Source organism: Choristoneura fumiferana, chromosome 18 (genome assembly GCF_025370935.1).
Source record: "Choristoneura fumiferana chromosome 18, NRCan_CFum_1, whole genome shotgun sequence".
NCBI classification, from domain to species: Eukaryota; Metazoa; Arthropoda; class Insecta; order Lepidoptera; family Tortricidae; genus Choristoneura; species Choristoneura fumiferana.
The window spans coordinates 13,794,868-13,813,153 of record NC_133489.1 but is presented as its reverse complement, the minus strand read 5'-3'; the positions used below and the strand labels follow the sequence as shown (position 1 = coordinate 13,813,153).

At 35.8% G+C, this 18,286-nt stretch overlaps 1 protein-coding gene across 5 annotated transcripts in view; it reads right to left on the bottom strand.

Annotated features, from left to right (window-relative positions):
• LOC141437726 (major facilitator superfamily domain-containing protein 12-like) overlaps positions 1–13,150 on the bottom strand; it is a 72,378-nt gene extending 59,228 nt beyond the window's left edge. Inside the window, exons 1-3 of one of the 5 annotated variants that reach the window (XM_074101210.1) lie at positions 12,607–13,150; positions 6,223–6,379; positions 2,813–2,857 (exon numbers count right to left, since the gene is read on the bottom strand). In XM_074101210.1, coding sequence (XP_073957311.1) covers positions 2,813–2,838 — 26 coding nt within the window. In that variant the 5' untranslated portion in view covers positions 2,839–2,857; positions 6,223–6,379; positions 12,607–13,150. Of the gene's footprint in view, positions 1–2,812; positions 2,858–3,211; positions 3,262–6,222; positions 6,380–12,480; positions 12,501–12,606 lie in introns of those variants that run through there. The other 4 variants (XM_074101211.1, XM_074101213.1, XM_074101215.1 and 1 more) reach the window with 4 other exon arrangements.
• Positions 13,151–18,286: the final 5,136 nt, after the last annotated feature.

Sequence of the window (18,286 nt, the reverse complement as noted above, 5' to 3'; positions counted from 1 at the left end):
TTGACACTCTTTTACTATGGGGACCCAGTGTTTGACAGGTATGTATTTAGGTGTCAAATACTAGGCCATAACTGGTCAACGATTGGTTACATATATATATAAAAATGAATAACTAACTAAATTTACATTTTTATTATTATCATTTTATTAATAAAATAACAAATTTATCTCATTATGATATTTTTTAGTTATCCTTTAAGTGGATAATAGGAGTATTATGTTACATATCAGCGATTATAATTGTTTATAATAAGTACTGAAATGTTTTGCGCGGTAAATTGTATATTTAAATGTTACTGTTCATACATTTATAACAATATATAGAATATAACATCAAAATCATTATATAATATGCCTGTCAAATACTGGAAACAAATTGTAAAAATGCCTGTCAAAGATTGATACAATTTTAGAGGTTTAGGAAATATCATATATTATAATAGTGATAAGATATAGCCTTATTTTAAAGTTACTATATCATCAACGACAAACCGCTCAACATTTTGATGTATCTGTGTAATTGATAAGACTAATAATTTCGAAGTTATTCAACGAAATGTTTGATTTTCCGTCTAAAAGTGTCGACCACTGGGACATATTACCTTAGGTATGTCTAGATAGTGTTTTTTTAGAAAGTATCTACTTATAAGCTCGCTACGAGCTATATAAGTTTGTGGAAACGAACACGACGGACAATCTTTGTAGGACTCGGTGGAACGAAAACCGCTTCCGGCCCGTCTCCGTCTCGCTGCCCATAGAAGGATGTCCAATGTAAATACCGGCTAGCGCCAAAGATGAGAAAGACGGGTCCAACGTTAGCTATAGGACACACCGGATTGTTGATGAGATTTTTATAGCAAAAGTGCTTAGAGATAAAATTAAATAGTATCCTATCTGAGGAGTCTAAGAGTTTACGAGAAGAGAAGGATTTTCCAAAAAAATCATAGTTCAATACTACTTATGATTTTTTGGAAATACGTAGGAATATTACGGGAACTTACGAAAAAATAAAGCACATTAAATTCATTGAACGTTTTGTAGGTATTTCTTTTATATATGAACAGGTTAGTAAGCTCACTTTCTGTCGCTATGCACATTGTACCTGTGTTAATTACTCAACTAAAACTTGCTCTCGAAATTTGACCTCGACATAAATGAACATTACAAGTTAACTAAAAATATTAATGGTCTTGCACGTATTCTGTGTATTTATCTATAGTTCAGGCAGGCGGTGTATGATGATTCATTAAAATTAGTAACGACATTATACAAATATAAATTAGAAAGTACTATTATTTAACTTCAATTCTATATTTAATACTGTTAATAAGTGTAAAGACTGAAATGTTATAAGCTTAACGTAGTTCAATAAATGATAATATTTAGTTTCTAATATACCGTTCAATTTTCGTACAAGTTTCTAATTATTTTCGAACTTGCTGTGTGCAATAAATATTTTACCTACCCACGTTAATAAATTTGATATCTCCCTAAAATTCGTTCTTAAATTAGCACGTGAAACTACAAACTTGAGCCATTAAATATTCATCAATTACGCATTCAAAGATTCACATGCGGTGTGTGTGTCAACATTCAACATACTTCATTCATTCATAGGTACCTAGGTACTTCAAAACTCAAAGGCTGGGCTTCATTTTCCGGCGTGGGAAGCGAGTCAACAACACACAAAAACTTCGAAGCTAAGTAGGTTGGGGCTAATATTTGTAGAGTAACCGCGACGTGATAGAAGAAAGGGAACTGTGACCGGGTGAAGCTTGCGTGTGTGATCAACTTCTTAAAGGTAGCCAAGTTTTACAAACAGAGCTTGTCAGGAAAAATCTTATAGTTTACATCAGTTTTCAACAATAGGTTTGAAGTGCTGAATAAGTATGTGTGGACTGTTTTTTTATGAGATTAGAGCTAAGTACTGCTTACTTACCTACTGTTTAACACAAATCAAATCAAAATCTTCTTCACTACTTCTTTCTGTCGCACACGGTATAAAATGAGGGTAGAGCTTTTGCTATTCGTGTATTGATAAGTTTAAAAATCACGTATATGGTACAATAAGGTAAAAATTTAAGACCGTTTTACGTAACAGTTATCGAGTTTGAATATTGTTTTTAAAGGCTGACCAGAATTATCAAAACCTCGCCATATTGCGGAATATCTATAGAACTAATGTCAGCAATAGAACTAATGTCTTGCACTGGTAACACTAAATTCAAATGTCATCTGTCTATTGCTGTCAAAGTTTAACGTTTAAGATTATCCATAGCCTTGGAAGGAAAATAATTCACAATGCATTTGTCATAGAAGAAGTCTGAGGGATTAGAAAATATTCCTTTAAATAACATCACCGACACCGTTGTCAATATGACTGGTAGGTATTTTATAGTAAGTGTAAAGAATGTTGCAAAATAAAACGTAGAAGTGCTGCGCTCACGTCAGTTTTTAGGGTCCCGTACCCAAAGGGTGCCAACGGGACCCTATTACTGAGACTCCGCTGTCTGTCTGTCTGTCTATCTGTCTATCTGTCTGTCTGTCTGTCTGTCTGTCTGTCTGTCTGTCTGTCTGTCTGTCCGTCTGTCACAGGGCTCTATCTCTGAAGCGAAGAATTTAAAGAAAAGAAAAACTTGTACTGAACTATTTACGGAACCCTTCATGTACGAGTCCGACTCGCACTTGACCAATTTTTTATATTCCTGGTCAGCCTTTAATTATTGATATTAAATGACCGGAAAGTAGAATTCAAACAAGATATTAAATAACGTAACTGCCAATAAAAACAGAGCAAAATGCAATTTCTCACCAATTTATCGCACGAATAATCTGCATTCGTTAAGGATCCCTTTTTCTGAAAAATAAACACCAATTTATATCATTTAAAAATCCATAATATCTAAAAGTAAAATGTAACAAGTCGTAATCGCAGAACGTAATTTTCACAGTATTAAGGTAGCAACATGAAGCAAACGTATTTAAGGCCACTGACAATGTCATTTACGTTAAATTCGTATGAAAATTAATAATAATGTTATTTAAAAGCATTTTATTATACTAAAATTAGGTGCCAAGTGCCATTAGATCTTATGGCATAGAAAACATGATAAAAAGTTCAAACTGAAAATGAAAAAAAATAGTGGTTCACTGACTAAGCGATATCTACAATAGGTATTATTCTACGTTGCCTGTCGTGTTTCAAACGAACCAGTTTCCCAGAACGCGGCGGCGGAAGTCGGGCCTTGGCTCTGACTCACGGAGTTTAAGACACTAGCGCAACACTGGATGCGACTTTCGGATCGGTAAGTGGAAGACTGTTTCGCACGACTCTTGCGAAATATAACGGTCGAATGCGCTGTCGTGGAATAAAACAAAGTCATGTCACTATGCAGGACCAACATGCGATTGTTGGATAATTTAAGTGATAAGGGGGAAAGTAAGAAAATCAATCATTCATGTGTAAGTATCATTTTATTCAGAAATAGTAGGGTTTCAGAGGAACAACCATTCAAAGTAAAATATTTTTGCACTGGAGCAAAACCACTCACTTTACCTATAAATGATTTTTCTCAAACATCCAAGGAAATGTCGTCCTTATAGGTATGTATTCGTGATGATAGAATGCGAAGTAGGTACGTCTTTGTATAGCACTTATTAAATATTCGTTCTAATTTCAAATTAGAGGACAGTAATGGGATTTCAAACAACATTGCCTGGCCATGGCCGTCAAAGAAATTGTCTTTTGTTTTGTTTCACTGGGTTTTTTTATTGACTATCTATGGCATACTGCCAATTAAGAAAAACTTAGGTACCTAGTTTGTGAATGTGTATTTACTTTTTAATCTCTATTTGACTAGATTATTAAGTTAGATTCAGGTAGGTATTCAATATATAATCCTGGTTGATTGACATTTATTGTTAATAATTTATTAAAATAACAAATTAATATGGTATCATCGTGTTTTAATAAATAAACTCATCTCAAGATTTAGTGGCAAAACATTAACCCGAATAGCTGAAAATAGATGAAAAATATTATTTTGGTGGGAATAGAAAAAATACAAACACTTATACGGTTGGGTGACACTATTTACCGGTCGTACAATACCAACATGGAAATACCGACCTGATATTTCGTGTACACGCCCATAGAAACTCTTGTCAGTTTGACACCAGTTTGTATGGGCTTGTACACGAAATATCGGGTCGGTATATCCATGTCGGTATTATCCGTGCCAGTAATTAGTGTCACCCATACGGTTTATACCAAAATTAAAACGATTGATTTTTAATTCAAAAAAAGTGTTATTGTTTCCGTTATAAGTTCACCATCAAGTGACATGGTGACATGGTATAATTTCCCTGGATTTATTTGAGAAAAACACTATAATAAGGGTCGACCGCGAACAGGGATTGTCGGCTTCGTACTAATAACTACTCGGCCGGCAATCCCCTATTTCGCGGCCTCTGCAAACTTTAAACTGACCATTTCGAGAGAAAACATTAAGTAATTATGCCGTGTTTTGCCATAGCTCGGCTTGGTATATAATTATTATTATTCTGAAGAAAGCATTAAGTATGGAATGATGAGGAAGAAACCGAGTTCGAATCCCAAGCAACTTATATTTTATATTTTTTCAATGTTTTCTAGGTACAGTATATTTAAGTGAATTTTACCTAAATATTATATATATATTTATACATCGCCGCATCACATGAAGTAGGAACCACGTGGTAGAACTCTTTAGGTAAGTACATAATTGTACGAAAATAATATTAAGGTACCACGTGTAGTATTCCTGGTAAAATTCCAGGGTAGCTTACGCAGATCCAAATGGTACGAGTAGGTTCTCTACAATGTTGTCCGTAGAACGTACAAACAATGCTTACAAGCACAAATGTAAAGCTAAAAATGAGCTGCGAACAGCACGTTCACGACTTTATTTCCAATCGAAGTTTATATGTAGAACTCAATAGTTACTTTTCGACAATGTAGCGGACTACAACACTCCATTTTCTGGTGGAAAATCTAATGTGCGTTGTAATCTACTTGTGGGCCATAAGTTTTCAAGATTCCGGGTACTATCCCTAGGTAGTCAATCGCCAATGAGTTTTTTTTAACCTAGGCCACAAATAATAGATACATTGGTCACCTCAAAACATTTTTTAAGACTGAATACTGTCATCTTAGCTCAGGTGATTCTTGAGCCATCGCTAGTCATCGACGTGTTATCTCGGTAATCCGGTATGAAATCCGCTGTGCCCACTTTTACTGCACATTGTCAAACTCAGGTCAAATTAGGCCTCAGTTAATTTATTACCAAAAACCGGCCAAGAGCGCGTCGGACACACACAAAATAGGGATCCGTAGCCATTACAAAAAAACCGGCCAAGAGCGTGTCCGACACGCCCAAAATAGGGTTCCGTAGCCATTACGAAAAAATAAGTAATATTTTTCTAAGGATTTCGTATTTTATATGGAATCTTCCAAGTTTAGGTATATTTTCACACTACAAGGTTGGATGAGAAAAAAAAACACCTCACAGTTGTTTTATATACTTTCATAAGAAATAACATGTTGATGGGCTAAATTCATATTATATAACATACATAAGGTATACAGCTTACGAGTATAATACGTAATAACTTCTTATATAGCATTAATATGTTATAATATCAAATAATATACTTTGTTTCTAAAATACTTGGTACAGTTTAAAATTTTAAAACCAGAAAATTAGGTGTTTAATTTTTGTATTGCAAAGTTTTACTTCAAAATTTGTGCGAGCGAGCGAAGCGAGCGAGCAAGACGGTTCGGAGCAGAAGCGACTTGGATAGTTTAGGTTCAGAAGGCTAAGGCGGGAGCGAAGCGGAGCGTAACTCCCGCCTTAGCCTTCGATGTTAGGTTTTTTTATAGCAGCGAGGAAACCTTAAAAGTGACATATATTTTTTTTATTTATATTTATGAGCGTTATGTTTTCCGTTGTAATATTAAATTAATGTTATATGTTTTGGTTGTTAGAGGTTTCGAATATTATATAATTTGATCGTTATACTCAATGTATTTATGTCCATAGCTCATTACATAATGAAATTATATATTTTATCATTATATATTATGAGTATTAAAGCAAACGTATGTTATATTTAAAAAAATATAGAAAGTGAAGTTATACGTAATGAATATTATGTTTTGTTTTTATATATTCTATTACTTACCCAACCAGCACTAGTAGGTGCCAAATTATTTCCTAAATTAATTAGGTTCTGGCGCTTCGCCGGCCGCTACCGCGGCGCGCTCGATTCGCTCGCTCAGCTCACGCGTTGTGGTCGCAATTGTACCTAACGCTGATCTTCGCTCCGCCCGTCGTCGTACCTAAAAAAAAATATCGTGCTGATGTATATTTTCTTATTATCTGCAGTACTAGTTTTGCTAAACATTTAGTTTATTTTTCATTGAAATAATTTAATTGATGTACATAATGAGTACAATAAATGATGAGAATAAATTGATAGGCATTTATTTATTTAATGTGCAATTTATAATATTCTTTTATGAAAATTTTAAGTGTCTACGTGTCTACCTACGATAAGGACACAATACCTATGGGAACGGCATCTTAGCAACTATCTCCAAAGTTTTTATTGTTCAAACCTTCATGAAATTTTAGTGTCATAGAAATATGAGCAATTTAATCCTGAGCACGGATTCTTTGGCAGATTAACAATTTAAATATTGCAAATGACCCGGCGCGGCCCGATAGCCGGCCGGGATAGACGGGGCACGCACGCCTGTTTGACCTTGTATTGATTAACTCGGATCGCATAGAATAATAAATAATGATCGGATAAAGCAAGATAAGCTTTTCAATATTTCAGATTGCCTCACAAAGGGTGCTATATAAAATGCATTTTTCTTGCTTACTGACTCACCAAGGGACTGGAACTAAAGTTATGTTTTAGCTATTCATTGCGTTCTTGGCTTAAGTTGAATTTATGATGCACGGGTCCGAGGAGATACTAAACTGCGTGAACGCATTTTTCTTTCGTATTAATTTATATCTTTTGTCACAATGTTTCGTTAGGTTCTTTGATATTCTTATGTAAACAAGCGGCTAGCCTAGAGCGGTTGGAGATCCTGACTTCGAAGCTCGAGGGCCCGGGTTTGATCATTGGTTAGGGCAGATATTATGTATGAAAAATAAGAATGTTTGCTATTGACTCTTGGGTGTTTAGTATGTACTTATCTATTTAAGCATGTTATACGTTTACTAGTACACAAAACGCAAGCTTTGCTTATTTTGGAACTACGTCAATTGGTGTCCAGGGCCCGTAAAATTTATTTATTTATTAGTATAGCCGGTAAAAACATATTACACAAAATACCTAATTAATGTACTTTAGAATTTTTATTCTGAATTCTGTTACTTAAATAATATTGATTGATAGACTCGTGGTAGTGGAAATAACATTAGTTTAAGAGAAGTCTCTTCATTCCATTCTCCATACAAACGTAGTCCCGGTCTCATTTGAAAACTAGGCAACAGAAAAAGATGATTTTTTTTAAGTATGGACTAAATAGACGTAATTATCTATGCTTGTGGTTTTTTAGATTTTCATATAAATGTGTAATATCAAAAAATAAAAAAAATATGTCAACTTTGCACGAGAATTACAGACTAATATAGCATTTTTACAAAAATCGAAAAAACCCACAGGCATAGAAAATATAATGAATATCTTGACTGTAAAATATCATTAATTTCTGTGTTATACTTTTCGTATAATATGAGGACAACAAAACCCAAAATTCAACCGCCCAAATCTTGAAAAGCCTACAGCTATCTCGATATAAATTACGGACGTCGTTGCGGAAGGCATGGGGGGGACGGCTGCGAGCGCTTATGTCACGAGCGATAAAGACAGCAATATCCCAAACGAATACCTAACCTGGCCGCGCGGCCGGCGGATTAAAGTAATAAGATACGACTGAAATAAATAAATTAAATACTAAATATTTTAGTTTATGAAACACGTGATTATTGTACAAAACAACAATATGAGTTTAGTTTCCACCTGATGGATACCGGTCAAAAAAGCCAGATTATTATTCTCGTGCATTTTCGGATGTACGGCAGAGGTTGTAGTTAATTCTGAGCGTACTGGGTATTTCTCTAAATAGATTTCAAACTTTTGTTCACGTGAACCGAACTGTCACACGTCCTTCCCCGCTTTATCTATTGGCTTTGTGTCGCAAATTAATCAAAACCCAACTACAGATCGTGTAAACACACGGTAACTGAATCTCTAAGCCCTTGGCCCGCAAGCGAAATCATGTCACCAAGCATAGCCTATGTGTAATATAAACAAAGATTAATAAATGGATCTGTACTACGTCTGCATCGTCTGTTTGTTTTGAGAGGTACATACTTAACGGGTATTCCTTTTTGATTATTTCTGCTAACTAATCTCTTGTCGTCTTCGTTGTATTTCAATGTGGTTTCGAGTTACTATTGTAACTTAATTAACTTTATTAAACGCAAATTACTGGTGCTCTACGCTGCAGTAGTTTCTGGCATCCTTCGCAGAGCGTAAGCAACCCTTTTTCCTTTTCTCAGCAGCAACTGTCGCCATTGGACCGCGAAACGTGTTTTTTTCAAACCGCTCGCTCCCTATATTACTCCTCTTTATGATTCCGGTCCGTCCGCTCTCTTCGGAAACTAATTGAAGATAACAAGGTTGTTTTTTCACCTATCTGAGTATTTTTTTTGGAATCATGTCCGATGAAGTGAACACTGTTGTTTTCTGTTGCCGTTTTTACCGAGCATCCAGTCGGAAAGCACCGCCTCGCTATCTGGAGTCACGCAGAGACTTTTGCATTAATTTAAATGTACCTAACTTTAAAATATTTTATTTTGTACAGTGAACGAGAAAAAGTTCAAAGGTTCGCTAATAATCAAGTGTGACCGATGGGCGACGCCTACAGCGACGGCTGGGATAGCGCACGTGATCGCGTCAACGGATCCTCTTCTAAAACCAATAAAGCCTCTTCGTGCGTGAAATTCTGTTAGTCATCACGAGCAACACTTCCGCACCCCGAGGACGAGGAGCAACACATAGTTGTATCTTATATCGCTTATATCACTAGTACCCACGTAAAATACCCATATGGAAGACATATCAATATAAAGTTTACTAACATTTACCCGCGGCTTCGCACGCGTAAATCATTAGGTACAGCAGTTGAATTGAAATTTCGGGATTTTATTAAATTCTGGTGGGAATTCCCTAAAATTACATTGTGGTTTTCACTGACGTTGTATTATAACAACCATGCCAAATTTCATGACTCTAAACCCAGCGGTTGTTATTTCGAGATTTTATCCCTATCCCGTGGGAATATCCCGATAAATAGTAGCCTATGTGTTATTCCAGACGTCCAGCAACCTACATACCAAATTTCATGACTAAGCCCAGCGGTTGTTATTTCAAGATTTTATCCATATCCCGTTGGAATATCGGGATAAAAAGTATCCTATGTTTTAATACAGGTTATAAACTAACTTTTTGCCAAATTTCATCAAAATCCGTCCGGCCGTTTCAGCGTGAAGAAGTAACAAACATACTCACTCACTCACCCACAAACTTTCACATTTATAATATTAGTAGGAAGTAGGATAAGCTTTTCAAGTGATTTATAAGTAGGTATAAATTAAAACTGCTATTTATAGATTTAATTTTCATGGGAAACGAGTGTAATCACTTAAGATCTTTTAATGGCGAGTACTCTTTGTGAAGGCTTATTCTGTTCGTGCGCCAGTCATCGACCGCATAATTTTCGCGTGAATTACCGTCACGAAAGTTTGTTGGTTTTGAAAACAAGCTTCGGCCGTCGACCCCAAGCTTTACGACTACTTTAAAATGACATTTGTCTATACTAATATTATAAAGAGGTAAAGTTTGTGAGTTTGTGAGGTTGCAGGGGGTAATCTCTGGATCTACTGATCCAATTTAGATGAAATTCGGTATACAGATAGTTTGAGTGCCGGGGAAAGGCATAGGATAGTTTTTATCCCGGAAAATAGCATAGTTCCATCGGGATAGCGATAAACGAACTGATGATGTTGATGATGATGATGATAATGATGATGATGATGAACTGATAATATTTTCACTACCACCACTGGCGTACTAACTCTCATTATTGCTTGCATGCTTGCTTACTTGCTTGCATGCTTTCTTGCATGCTTGCTTGCATGCTTTCTTGCATGCTTGCTTGCATGCTTTCTTGCATGCTTGCTTGCTTGCTTGCATGCTTGTTTGCATGCTTGCTTGCACTATTTCTTGCACATTTGGAAGTACGCTTTCTTGATTTGTTGTTTGCATGCATGCTTGCCTTCTGGCTTGCACGCTTGCTTGCATGCTTGCCTGTATGCTTGCTTGCATGCTTGAATGCATGCTTGCTGGCACTATTTCTTGCAAAATTACATGTTCACTTGCAAGATTGCTTAGATGGTTACTTGCATGCTTGCTTGCTTGCATGCCTGCTTGCTTGCATGCTTACTTGCTTGCATGCTTTCTTGCATGCTTGCTTGCTTGCTTGCATGCTTGTTTGCATGCTTGCTTGCATATTTGATTGCATGCTTGCTTGCACTATTTCTTGCACATTTGGAAGTACGCTTTCTTGATTTGTTGTTTGCATGCATGCTTGCCTTCTGGCTTGCACGCTTGCTTACATGCTTGCCTGTATGCTTGCTTGCATGCTTGAATGCATGCTTGCTGGCACTATTTCTTGCAAAATTATATGTTCAGTTGTAAGCTTGCTTAGATGGTTACTTGCATGCTTGCTTGCTTGCATGCCTGCTTGCTTGCATGCTTACTTGTTTGCTTACTTGCTTGCATGCTTGCTTGCATGCTTGCTTGCATGCTTGCTTGCATGCTTGCTTGCATGCTTGCTTGCATGCTTTCTTACATGCTCACTTGCATGCTTACTTGATTGCTTGCTTCTTTGAAAGGTTTATGGTTCACGCGAGCGAAGCCGCGGGTAAAAGCTAGTGTTCTTAATAAATTTACAAATCATCAGGCGATAGAAAAAATACTGACAACAAAGTGAGCGATGTTTATTTTTACAAATATGCATGACTAGCTCACATGCTCCCACGTGGGACATATCATAATGGCCCTTTATTTTATGCATGCATGCTTATAAACAGTTTAATAAAAATAAGCAGCTTAAAGGATAAGCAACAGAAGTTAAATTTCATAAACATCTACTTTTTTTTGCTCATCACTTCATAATAAGTACAGCCATATTTTTACTTGTACATTAAATAATCTTCTAGTGTAAATAACGCTAAGTTTACTTTTCTGGTTTAGACTCGCTACTATTTACATTCCATTTTATGAAGTTATCTACTTGTTGCCTGTCCTATCTTGACCAATAAAAGGCCAGGTTTGTTGGGCAATCTAAAATGAATATTCGATGTGTTTCTGTTGGTCTGGCTGTCCACTTGCCTCTATTATCTGTCCACTATTTCCTGCTTCACACTTAACCCGAGGTATCTTAAGTTTTATTGCTCTACCATTCACCCTAATGCCATCTCTTAAATTGCCTTTAGCTGTTAAAAGATCATCTTTTACAAGCTCAGTGCATTAAACCAACCATAGCCGGAAAACATAACTCTATCTATTCGAAATCCGAAATATTGTCACGTAAAAATAAGCCAAGTCGTACCACAAACAAATAACACAATCTACGCACAAAATGTAAGAGTTTTATGAACGTTTTGTATCATAGCCCTATGAAATAAAGGAGCTACATCCACACTACAAAATACACAAAGATACAGATAATATTTATTTGTTTGTATGTGTATATATGTACCTAATCCTGAAACTACTGAACCAATTTTTAAAAAAACTTCCACTAATAAACAGATCTATAATGTTGTCCCGGTTAAAATAGGAGCATACATGCATAAGCGTCCATAACTCGAAATAACTTAAGGGAAAATATTAAACTAAGTAATATAATACATTGAACATTGAATTGATTACGACGTAGTAGGTAAAGTAAATCAAGTAGATATATTAAAGAAGCAATTGCGGAGTTTAATTTTCTTACGGAATTTGGAAAATTTACTTTTTTCAGTTCAGAATCAAAAATACTAGGTACCTTCATACTACTTCATTACGTACTTCTACGTATTTTCATAACAAAAAGAATCCCAAATTTTGGTGTTGGTTTGGTTACAGCCAAGCATCGTACTCTTAATCAAAGTAACAAAACTGATGGGGATACATTTTTACTCGTATAAGAATAAGCACTATTGTTTATTCTAAGTTGAGAGAAAACACAAAATTTTGAAATACTGAGAACAATAAGCCATTTTATTTATTCAAACATTGTGAATATTTTAAATAGGCAATTATTACTTAACATTGCAAGATTTAAAGGCAAAGCGATGATATACGTACCATGGGTGTTAAATTAATGTATGTAGATGAAAACTCTGGCTGGCTAATTATTTATTATACTAGTATGCTTTTCATGTTATTAAGAATAGAGTTATATTAAATTCAAAAATTAATACATGTTCCTACCTCGATTAGAAATATGGAAGCAGCTTCACAAGCCTCTAGCTATTAACAGTATTTTTATTCAATTCACATTCACTTTATTGTTACGTGTTTTAGTGCTAAACGAACAAAATTGAAACTGATTAAACACATTACAATCGAGTACTGAAGTAATGGCTACACATACATAACGGTGTAGTTATGTAGGTACGTAACGCGTGCTTGTATAGATAAGCAGTTTCATATCAGTTTGCGAATTAGCAATTTGAAAACATTCAATAAACTAAACACGTTATTTTACTGGAAAATGTAAAAGGAACTGGAAATAGTCGAACAAAGACCTAGCATTAAATCACTGTAACGCATGTGTCAAAATTTAATGTAGGTCATATTTAATATGCCATGTAAGCATAATAAAAAAGGCGATTGCTAATCTAATCTTAATATCATTCGCTATCTAAATAATGTGTATCACGACTATTGTGTTTTGCTGTTCATTTCAATAGGGCAGTTCGACTAGGGACTGATTGCCGAGATTAAGTGAATGGACCGGGCGGTCTCAATGGCTTCAAATGGTGCAAGTCAGAAGCAGCATTTAGCCTATTAAACTTGGCGAGAACTCTTTGCAGTATCAATGTATAGAACTACTTAGCGATAAATAATGTAATTGAAAATTGAAATGTTATTTTTAATGTAGAAATAATTGTACATTTTATTACCTACTTGGGAATAGTGTTCGCTTAGTTAATCTTGATTACAAGGGTATTTGCGTTAGCACAACATTTTGAAAATATTGAATCTTAGGGACGGAATGTTCCTCTTTTTTCGTATAAATACTTTATACAAAATACAATGGAAAATCCGACACGCGCTTGAACAGTTTTTTTTTGTTAAAAATGTTTTTATGTATTCCACGCAAGTGAAAATCTAGTAGAGTCCGTTTTGCAAAGATCAAAGGTAATGGGGTAATGGACTTTCCAATATACCAACTCTCATCCCATCTCTGAGGCTTATTGTGCCTCGAAGCGGTCATTTATCAAACGACGAAGCCGATGTCCGCGCAGTCCAAGGTTAGTATGGACGTGCGCGCGCGCAGGCGGTAATACTTCACCCGATATTACACCACCTACGGCCTGTCTCACCATGGGTGTCCTTTCATTATACCCTCTACATGTTTATCATTCGTATAAACCCTAAATTTAATACAAATAATAAAAAGTTTGATATCATATTTACATTTTATGTATTTATTTTGGGTACCGAATTTATATCAGCGATAAATATGAAATCCTGTGCCCCAAACGTGGTCTGTTAAACAACAAAACAATTGCGACTGTTGTGTGCGGTGTATCAGGAGCATTTGGTCAAACCAAACGGCATTGATTTTAACTTTATGATAGCTACCTCGAGAAGTAATATAAAACCTAAGCAATCTGATATTTAATTTTATTATAATTGGCAAAACATTTTCGAAAATATATCGCGCAGTCGTAAAAGTTTAAACTTCAAGGCTAACATGTGTATAAAGTGCCTGCCAATTACCAAAAAAAGGAAAATTCCAAGTTACTTATTCTGGAACTAAAAACACAAGTAATATTCTGGTAGAGCAAGCAAAAATGCTGCAAATTGGGCTGGAAAGTGCAAAATTATGTACCTAGTAAATATTGTAATCGAACAATTTACTTGACTTTGTAAATTTTATTCTTTGTTATAAAATCCAGGAGTACGAGTGCAGGAGTTTATTCTTCTGAAAGCAAGACTTATATGTATACGTAATTAATACGTAGGTAATGTAGTATGTAATTAGTTTTGTCGCGTATGTATTAAAATCCTAAAATAAACACAAGAGTACCACATAATTCTCATATCTTTTGCTATAGGTACTTATAATTTGCTTAAGTAGTTAGGTAAGTTTTTTTTCTGCAGGTTAGTTTTAAATTTTTAGTACATAAGTTATTTTAGCAATTTTAACAACTTCCTGAAAAAAAAACTTAGAAATTGTATTGGATTGAAATATTAAAATTACTACCTAATTGATTAAGATAAGAACCCCTTATTTGCTAACATTTGGGTCATAATAATAATCTCATTGTACGCCTGACAAACTTTTAAGATATACTTCTACAATATTTCCTGAGACGTACTTACTGGCTCTACAGCCTCCAATCAATATAAATTAACTCAATTAGCATAAATGGTAATATAAACACAAAAATAAATATTGATTAATTAAATATAACGAATCACAAGGGAACATACCAGCCAGGTTCTACTAACTGATCTCAGCCAATCAGAAAACAGAAGAGCTTGTGTCACGTCATATCATAACATAATTGATGAATTCAGTAAATAACAGAATTGTGTTGTTCTTTTTACAAGCTTTTATTTAGTTTCAACTATTCGAACAACGGTCTGTCTGTCTGTCTGTAATCAAATCTTGCAAGTTAAATTTAAACAACTTCCAGTAGTCAGATTAACTTTAAATTTGGAATATTTATGTAAATCGCGTGACATTACAATAATCTAGTAGCAGTGACATCCTGGTAGTCCAGCCAGGATCGTCTCCGCAGGACGGAACTCTTCAACGGTTAAAAGCATCGACTTGAAATTTGGTATGCAAATGTAGTTTGGGTGACAATGCAAGTACAGTCAACAAAAAGTACAGTTAGCAAAAAAAACTTGTATTAAAACTGAAATTTTTATGGTTAGGTTAGTTTGAAATTATTTTCAGTTTTTTGTACTTACATAATTTTTTGACATGCATATAGAGTGTAGAATAGACGATAAACATTTGGGTCATTCTTTTCTTTGTGAAATTGTGATTCGCGGATTGGAAAATTAAACTTCAGTCATAAATGGAATTCAATCCGTCAGTGTGAGTTCATAACCCACAAAAAATATATCGCGAATTAACCCACACCGACCCACACTAATAAAATATTTTTTGCAGCACAAGGACTTCACGAACTAGATCTTGGAATTACATTTTCTCGGCAGTAATGTGGCGTTTATGCAGATTTAGTTCCTGAACGTTTTGCTCGAGTTATGAATGGGCGTCCTAGATTTGCTGCAATCATCTGGTGTGGCGAAGCGGGCTATGAAAGTCCTGTGTCGCGGCCCACGACATCCACAGAAACGTCTAACTGCCACAAATGACTCCTCTATTCCTATGTTAATAATACCCTACCCAAGTAATGTATTAATAGTGACGCGATTTGCATGCTTTGTATATAGCTCTTTGTGCCAATAGCGGCACTAGAGCCACTCTATCGCTGGGAATTGGGTATCGTTTGTAGAACCAAATCAAGTAACTTCACATGAATAACAAGCAACCACTAATAGACAATGGTTATTGAACAAGGCGGAGTGATTTACCATTCATTGGAGCCGTAAGAGTGGGCGCCAGTGTTACAGCCTGTATGTACCGCAGTCGTCGCGGTGCCCGTACACTCGAACCTGACGTGACTTGAATAATTTAGTTCAGCGGCGGCAGAGATAGCACGGAACACTTCCAGTTCGATTTCTATCACTAATTAAAATTCCATCCAATTCCATATTACGGTTTATAATTAATTTATGTAGCGTAGCGTGCAGCCCTTCCACCGAGATTTGTTTACCTTTTGGTGTCATAGCTACATCAACTTCTGTCATAGCTCTGCTTTAGTCATAGTTTTTCATCTCTCTTGTTCGGAAAGTTTAATTTTCGTGGGTAGATAGCCGGGTGGAAAATTGTGTTATCATCTCCAGGGTGGAAAGTATTTTTTTTTATTTCTCGACTAGCCACGGAGTCGAAGATAACTGAGTTACGCCAATGGCACTTTTTTTTTCACGTTTCGGCATGGCCATCAAGATGCACGTCGTGACCAAGGAGCTTATATACAACACTGGAGGTTGAACGCCGAACATCCGTTTAAAACAAGAAATTTGATCTTTATTACGTAACGAACATATTCCATCTCTTTCTTCAGTTAGGTTAAGAAAGAGACGGAAGTCATTCGTGAAATGTGAAAGAAAGAGATGGAATATATAAATAAGTAATAAAGGTCAAACTTCATCGTTCGGCGTTCAACCTCCAGTTTTGTAGGTATATAAGCTCCTTGGTCGTGACGAACTCGATTTTTTTTATAGTCGGTCGTGGCAAGTGACCAGGTCGAAAAGGTACCGTTGGAGGTTGGATATAAGTAAATTACTGAATACTCAAATTAAATTTAATATTATTCTCATTTTTTTGTAGGTACTATTTAACTTTCCTCACAGTCGAAATATAAAGTAGAGTGTCTTACCCATTTCCCGTCGAACTATTGGCGCTCTTACTTCGTTCGAGCGCCAGAAATATCTCAGGTGAAATGGGTCACTTTCCACCCTTGGTTATCAATCTACTATTATACCACTTGAGTGGAAATAGAATAATGGTACTTACTTTAGTCTCATGGAACAACTACTTACTTTTATGTATAAATATTTATTACAAAAAGTAAATTGATCGACGTTAGAGCTATAATCGTTAAGGAAATTGTAATAGATTGGTATCAATTACATCTAATGTATTTCTTGCATGACGCGTTTTAATACGTACGCGATGTCTCGTGGATGCTTGGAAAGATGCTATTTCCTCTAATGGTGGGGCACGGCTGTGAACCGGACCGGCGCAGAATCTCGGCGACTCGACTACGTAGAAGCAATTATGACTTTTTCCCTCCGGCGCATCGGTATCCGGTGGCCAGGTCTTAGAATGCTGCTTTCTTGAGGCATACGAGCGACTATGCCAAGCCGTCCGTAACTGGTATCGCATCCCTCCCGCACTCTAGTATTGCAGTTTCTTTCTGTTAGCCTTAAAAGGGGCTGAATGAACTTGGTCGGTAAATCAAGCTTGAGAATCTGAAAATACGTGTATGTAAGGACTTTGCAGTCCTTATTATCCGAGCGGGTATCGTCGTCTGTATGATTCGATATCCGAACCAAAACTAATTTCATTATGAATTCTATTTTTCCACTATAATTATTTTACCCGCAATCAACGCTCATACTATTCAACCGAGCCGCAGGCGAAAGTTGATAGTTAAGTCAAGGGAAAAGTTGGTTTTATAAATGAGTTGTACATCTATTTCTTAAATCGAATCTGAACTTGAAAAGGTTGGGTGAAAAGAAAAAATATATTTTAAACAACTCCCGCTGAATAATTTTGATTAATTCTCTAAAAGTAACTATCTAATTGGAATGTTGCTGAATACCTGTTTCATTGATGGTAATAAGTTATGATTCGTTGCAATTTGGATATGTGCAATAGGCATGAAATATCATACATACGAGTGGTTTAACATTCTATCACCTGTTCATGGCGTGGTAACGCGTGAAGGGTTGCAACATAAATTATTTAAATTCCAAATAGTTTTATTGCTCGCATCATCCCATCACGGAATGGAATCTACTGAGCTTGTTCTATATAAAGTAATTTGTTTTCGGCTTCCGATGGCCCTCAGATTATAATCACGGCAGGAATGTCGGAACGGATAATCAATTCGATTCAGAGCTTTTTTTGTACACGTACTGGTTCATTATAACAACGCAGTAACGAGCACTAGCATATACACACTAAGATAAACACGAGGCACCACCTTGAGGGTATTTTAGATGGGATCCACGTTAAATTAAATAGGCCCGTTTGAGTACGGTGAAGCTGCGTCGGCAGTTTTAATCTTCCAGA